This window comes from Etheostoma cragini, chromosome 11 (genome assembly GCF_013103735.1).
Source record: "Etheostoma cragini isolate CJK2018 chromosome 11, CSU_Ecrag_1.0, whole genome shotgun sequence".
NCBI classification, from domain to species: Eukaryota; Metazoa; Chordata; class Actinopteri; order Perciformes; family Percidae; genus Etheostoma; species Etheostoma cragini.
Genome location: NC_048417.1, coordinates 18,070,068 through 18,077,238, shown reverse-complemented (window position 1 = coordinate 18,077,238; position 7,171 = coordinate 18,070,068). Strand labels below are relative to the sequence as shown.

The 7,171-nt window shown below is 40.4% G+C and overlaps 1 protein-coding gene across 2 annotated transcripts in view; it reads right to left on the bottom strand.

Annotated features, from left to right (window-relative positions):
- Positions 1-240: 240 nt before the first annotated feature.
- The window catches only part of LOC117952536 (receptor tyrosine-protein kinase erbB-4-like), a 317,936-nt gene continuing 311,005 nt past the window's right edge, over positions 241-7,171 (bottom strand). For both annotated transcript variants that reach the window (XM_034884894.1, XM_034884895.1), the window contains exons 26-28: positions 5,057-5,306; positions 4,204-4,332; positions 241-3,987 (exon numbers count right to left, since the gene is read on the bottom strand). In XM_034884894.1, the coding sequence (XP_034740785.1) occupies positions 3,317-3,987; positions 4,204-4,332; positions 5,057-5,306 (1,050 nt within the window). In that variant the 3' untranslated portion in view covers positions 241-3,316. The remainder of the gene's footprint in view (positions 3,988-4,203; positions 4,333-5,056; positions 5,307-7,171) is intronic.

Here is a 7,171-nt window from a genome sequence, read left to right as displayed (position 1 = left end):
GTCTAAGAAAATAACCCAGGTGATGTCACTAATGATGTCATCAGGGTTATCTCTCATTGGGCTTGAGACTTTAACAACTAACCTGCATTACAAACTAGAGGTTTGGGGTTTAGGAGGTAGTAAGAGTCAAACGAATTAAGCTGCATCAAGTTTGAATCAGTTGCTTTATGGGAATTGTTGGACTTTTTGGAGCTAAACCCATACGAAACTAAGGCCTAGTCCACGAGTACATGGACATTATTTTGAAACTTAGCTTTTTCTATGAATTTTGGCCACAGACAAACTGTGTTTTAGGTCACTGGAAATGGATCTTTTCGAAAACTCCAGCAAGGGGGAAGATTTTCAGAAACGTTTTTAGTGTTGCTGGGTAGAAAGGGAAAACAGGGATTTTGGATTGTAACATCGGAGCGTGAGCAATTATTGCCACTACATTTCATGCAACGGCGGACATGGCCAAAATAGTGCTTGTTCTAACCTTGCTAACAGTACTTTTTACATGTTTACACATGGATGTACAGTTAATCTTCCACTATATGTAGGAACAGAGGTATCTGAATGCATTACAGAGCAATCAATGCACCAGTGGAGCCAGGTAGCCTTCCAGTAATAACCTTTTTTAGGGCGTCTGATTCGCCAACAGCTTCTTTTTTGTGTGATTGTCCAACATGGCTTCAGGATTAGGGTAATTTCACTGTGCTGTTTTGGCATGCTCTTAAAAGTGCATTGGTGTTTTTGTATTTTCATTTAAAGAGTTTTTTTAAACAGTGCTTGTGTGGATGGGACTTCTTTAAAGAGTGAAATAGAGGGAAAAAACGTTTTCAAAAATACCTGTGTATGCTTGGATTAGGTCTAAGAGTCAAGATAGCTTGGCCTATGCACCTTCAATTTTGATTTTTTGTTTTTAATTCGTCTCTTAAGTCCCCCAACTTTATTTAAGTGCAATATTAAACGCTGGAGTAACCCTTTAATCCATTGAAATAAAACCTAAAATATCAAGGTATTTTATCGAAGCAAAAATCCTAGTAAATCAAATCTTGCCAGCAGTGCCTGCCAGATTGTGGAGTCAATTAAAAGTTATCAAAGGGATAGCTACCTGGGAATGAATGGTACTGAAAATGTGAAAATGTTCTAGTGATTTTCTAGTGATTGATGTACAATGTCAAGTTCCCCTGACATTGTACATCATTGGATATAACCCAACCCCACCTATTACTATCATTATTTATCATTATTAATCTTCAGGGAGTTGGGTCCTTTGTTAAATGCCTGATGAAACAGATAACACAAGCCCTCAGCATCTGATTGTAAATTATAGTTGCATGTAATAAGATAAATATTGAATTGCTGCTTAGAGAGGGAATAACAGCAACGTAATTTAGCTGTGTAAGAGCATTAAGTGCTATTAAACGATCAACCCCAGTCTAAATTAGGCTTCAAAGTCATTTGACAGCAGATGCTAGTAGTCTCCATCAGAGTTTACTCTGGCATCTGGCAGTATTGTATGAATACAGAAAGCTAGCCATCAAAGGATTCAGGGATAACTTATACTGTAATATCTCACCATTAATGTCAAATACCAATAGAAAAGGAAGTGTCCCATTTTATTCATAGTGTTCCACCGTATAAATGGGGAAGAGGCAGTCTTTCCTCCTGTTCCATCTTAACATTAAGAGACAGAGCAGTAGCCATGACTACGTGGTCAAAGTTAATTTTCTGTTTTTATGACATAAAATAGAATGAACATAGAGTGCTGAAAAAAACAACCTTTGTCCTTGTCTTTTGATACACTTCTAGATACAGTTCAGTCCATAGAGCCTTTGTCCAGGATGGCATCTATTTGGTAATGACATTTAAATGGCTTATTTACAGCTCTGCAGTGTTAGCCACTTAGCTACAACCAAATGGATCTTTCGTGGCTGGGTGTCTTTGCTGTTTGCGAATGGGTAAGTGTAAGACAAGGTGAAAAAGTAAACAGATACCAAATGCTTTTAAAGAAAAAAGAATGATGCTCTGATCCACATTCTAAAATCATATATTTTTTTCTCCCATGTTCGGTTTATCATCCATCATCACGCTCCTTTCCCTGTTAAACAATCTGTCCATTCCCAAACATCGGTTCCACTGAAACATTACTCCTTGTACTGCAGTTACCATTGGTTATTTCACTTATGGTGCTGCTTACAATGATCTTATAAATATTAAACTGGATGATTTGCCTTTGGACCAGATTATTGTGAATGAAAGTGAAACAAAAGAGATACAAACGTGGGAAGTTGAGGTTCGTCTTCTGAGTGATCAGCCTTTTAAATCCCACCAAAGCCATGCCAATAATCTGTTGAATTCCATCCACCAGGTACCGGGTGTTATCACAGCTTTCCATAAAACTCTGGTGACATTTCCTTTCCTGTTGACCCTTTCTCTGCGCTGCAACACTGACTGCCAATATCGGCACACTCAGTCTTCCGGCACAAGGTCAATTGAGATTCTCCTCCAGAATATATTTCAAATGACAGCAAGCTTATCTCAGGGTGGGTGTATTTACTTTTGAATTAATGTATGGATATCATTGGTGGGTCAAGGCAGCAGGCATGTTAACATGGTTTAGGTATGATAAGAACTTTGTGTGATGAATGTTTGAATTCCATTACTGGTGCAGCAACATGTAAAAGTCAAAGAAGCGTGTGTGCGACCATGCAAGCCACATCTGGGCTCTTTAACATGACTGCGGCGGGTTTGCTGGTTAGTGACGACACAGCTCCATGTGCATGTGTCATTTGATCGATTGCACACAAGCAATAACAATGTGTGCATCTATCTGGGTGGAAAACGTTCCAAAACGATATGTTAAACGTGAAAAGGTATATAAAGAAAAGCTTTGAAGGTCATGGCGATAATCCTCTCTTTGGGCTAACCTCAGTTTATTTCTCCTTTTTCTCTGATTGAACATCTTATTCCTTTTATTGTGTTTTTTTTGTGCCTGTATTAGTTGTGTTGTTTTTGTGCCATAAGATGGCAGGACAGTGTACTCCAGAATAGAACAATCTTCGAAGCGACTTGCCTTCATGGCCAAGTATGGAGCTAAAACTGATGGTTTAAATGTCAAGTGAGGCTGTCAGTGACTGTAATTGCAGACTTGTCAAGAAAAGGCAAAACCTTAGAGTGAGACTAAAAGACTTGCAATCAAACAAAACATAGAGACACGTTCAGGGTGCAAGGAGAACCCAGGTTGAGAAGTACTGCAAGAGGACTGTTTAACGTCCATGTATCTCCACCCCTTTCCCTCTACTCATCCTTTCATTGTGCTACAGCTTGGTCACTACACTACAGTGTTCCTCTGTCTGTATGGAGGGGGTGGCAGCACATTGCCAGCTTTCATAGCAGCCTCGGATAAGTACTCCTGATTTTCGGCCACAGCAGGGCGAATGCGTCCATTCTGCCTGTAGAAGAAGCGTGTGCTGCAGTCCTGCAGGTACTCAGGGTTGTGCAGTGAGGACTTCGGGGGTAGACTGTGCTGCCAGTATTCAGGATTGTCAAAAGTGGCCTTCTTGCCTTTCTTATCAAACATGATGGTGCTGCTGGTGATGCCTGAGTGCAGTGTGTGTCCTGAATGCCCCGGATGCAAGGTGTGTGATGGATACGATGGATGGGGGAGGTGGCCAGGGGGAACCACATATCCAGAGTAGGAGACCGTGTGGCTTGATGTTGATGGGTTAACTGTCTGCGATACTGATTGGGCAACAGAGGACCCAAGGCCAGAGATGGAAACTGCGCCAGCCAATCCGTTCTTGTCCCCAGGGTTAAGGAAGGTATTCAGATACAGTGGCTCATTTATGTACTCATCGTCCCCGTGGGTGGACTGGCTCTTGGGGCCAGCAGAAGCTCCAGCCATGTGCATGGTGTGGCAACCCGCTCCATCAATCACTGCGTGGGCGTCACCATTTCTTCGGCGTGTGACAAAGGGATTTTCCTCTACTGGGTTGAGATAGTCTGGAATCAAAACAAAAAAATGTTAATGTTTGTAACAGTGCATATCCGTGGCCTTTGGGTTAGCATCCATATACAGTATCAATGTGCAATTTTTGATTAAAGACAAACTATGTATTTCAGTTCTATTAGCCTCCCCCTAAACTTATTACTGCTAACCAATCAATGCCAGTGTGCTATCTTTATAGACAAAGTCAATAGTTCTCAATGCTGAGCAACCTGAGTTGTTCTTGTCTCTCATGGCAGTCATGTAGCTGTCCTGGTCCTTGTCTCCTTTTGCTCCTCGCTCTGCTAAAAGACCGGTGGGATCGGCACTGTAACGCTGTCCACTACTGTCCTCCCCTCCACCTTGGAAAGCAAAAGACAGGAAGCGTGACATACATTTAGAATATGCTACTTCACAAAACATGTCTCCATAACCCTCAAATGGCACCGGCAGACAACCGCCCACCAAGAGCCTGGGTCTGATCAAGGTTTCTCCCTAAAAGGAAGTTTTAGTCACCACTCAAGGTTTCTGCCTAACACGAAAAAGCGCAATTTGCTCTTGCACTGAGGGCTCAACAGAATTAGTAGCAGTGAGTGCTGCTGCTTCTCTCCTGTTGGCTGAGAGGTGTTTTATGTGGTTTAGTTTTGCCAGAAAACTGCTAGATATGAGCTTAGCCTTTTATGCTTATCTCCTACTTTACACCGGGTGAGTATTTTGCTACTGTAAAGATAAATGTTAATCTGACTATTGCTTTACTCCTAGCAAATGCAGTTTCCACAACATTTTACACATGTCAACACAGTGGGCAGATTAAGGCTGTAAAATGAAATTACAAAAACACACAAAATTTAGTCTTTGGTATGCACAATGCATTCAAACTATAAGCTTCATTAAATCTGTGAAAACACATTTTTAAAAGCTAATTTAATTGATGTCCTGTTACTCTTGGAATAGCTCTCTCTCACTCTCTCACTCACACACACACACACACACACACACACACACACACACACACACACACTAACCCCCCCCCCCACACACACACACACAAACACACATAACAAAGCAAAAGAAACATTGCATTACCTTGTCCCACAGCTAGAGCCGAGCCAGGCCCAAGGGTACTTGACCTTGGGGAGGCCTGCTTCCTCAGGGTTCCATTGCAGCGAGGGTCGTCCTGGTTACCACGGCCAAATCCACTACCAATTTGCCCCCCCAAGGACAGGTCCTGTGGTGGGAGGCAGCCTCCAGACATGGGTGGAACAGACACCACTCTGGGCAGGCTGGCCAGCATGTCCTCCATGCTGAAGCTGGGGTCCTGGTAGCCGTACTGGTTCTGGGTAGAACAAGAGAAGTGAGAGGGTTAGTAAGGACAGAGGGGCAGTGACGTCAGACACGATTACAAGACTATCAATTTACCAAGATACGGGAAACTCTGAGACATATACAAGTGGAGAGTTATGGCTAAGTCTTTCCTCCTCCTTTATGGATGATTAAAGTTCTGGTTATTAACCAATTACTATAGAAGAACAAAATGTAAAAAACACAAACAAGTACAATACACAACAATAAAAGAAGCACTTCACAGGTATAACACAAAGAAGTGTGAATTACAAAATGAATTTTTGCAGGTCCAAAAAATAGGCAAGTTCTTAGTACCATTGTTCATCTGTAATATTAAAGTGTGACAGGCAGGGGAGACAAACAGCAGTGCCAAACAATGATATGGCAGCATGACTGCCAAGGACAATTTAATTAAAAGGATTTTAATTAAAGGGCTCCATGCAGCAGAGTCTTGAAGTAGCCATATCAGCCCTGCCCTGCTGTGTGCATTTGTGTCTAGAGTCATGAAAAAAGGGCTTTTTTAGAACCTCACTGGCTGCTTTATTCTGATTTATCTTTTTTTAGCAGACGTTTATTTTCAGTTTTACATTCTCTCACTACTTTGCTTTGCATGGCCTCTAAGCAGTCTCTAATGATTCTAATAAGATAGAAAATTGGTTTTCCCTGTTGCACTTATTTTTCTGTAAACAAGGAATTTGGAAGGAATTACAAAGGGAGCCAAAGTTCATTGATTTCTGGTCTGTGAATGAAGGTGCAGGCTCATATCCCACTTCTAAGGCCGTTTTTACTTATTTATTTTTCAGGTTTCTCAATAATTCATGACTTTTGGAATCCTGTAAACCACAACAAAGTGGTGCCTCAGGCATGTACCAAGAAGCAGACCTAAATAACCTTTAATTAGAAATGGAGATTGGTTATTGATTGGGGAATTATGGACTCTTCTTAGTTTGTGCAGTATTTAAGCAGTACAATTGTCAAATTTAATAATATATTAGGACCAAGTATCAGCAAATAGCAGCTTTAAAACAAAGTTTGACTACTCTACTACTAATACTTTGTCTTTAAAAAGAAAAAATTATAGATATTTCACACCTTTAAGCTATCAAGTAATGTTGTAATTTTGAAACCTAGGGTTCGACATGGTTAAGAGAATGCACAAAAAGCAGCACACTATCAATAACTTTAAAGAGACTGTTTCATTTAAATTTGTGTGAGTAACAGCATCATTTGTTTTCATGGTCTGTCACAGTTGGATTATTCCTCACTTTCTGATGCAGTGGTCTGTACTAACCTTAAACTCTAGGGTGGGATCAATTGAAGCTCCAAAGCGCTCACGCTGTGTTGTCATTCCCCTGTAACTACAACTATTAGAGCACCATCTCTCGGTCCTCGTTTACTCCTCCTCTTCCTCTTTCTAGTCCAATAAAAACACCATTGCTAACCTAAACACCACTGTAACATTTATTCAAATAATATTTTTAGTTGTTAAAATGAACCGTCACAGTGACATTATTTTCTTTAAAATGTTGACCAAAATTGCACTTAATTAAACCATAGGGGTGAATTGTGGAAAAGCAAAACATCTCACTTGAAAATTTAGGAGTAAGTAATAAGTGTTCTGTTCAAAGGAATGTCTGTAAAAAGAACACTGAGCTAATCGCAATGCACAGGTTTTGGCCACTATTAAACTTATATTTCTTGCATATTCTGTCATTGTTATACAAAAGGATACACCTAAATAACTACAGTTAAGTGTGTCCATAACAATGTGCGTGTGTGTGTAAAAGTAAATTAAGAGAAAGTTCTTTCAGCCAGGCTGTACAACTAATAAAGTAAAGAATATATATATATATATAT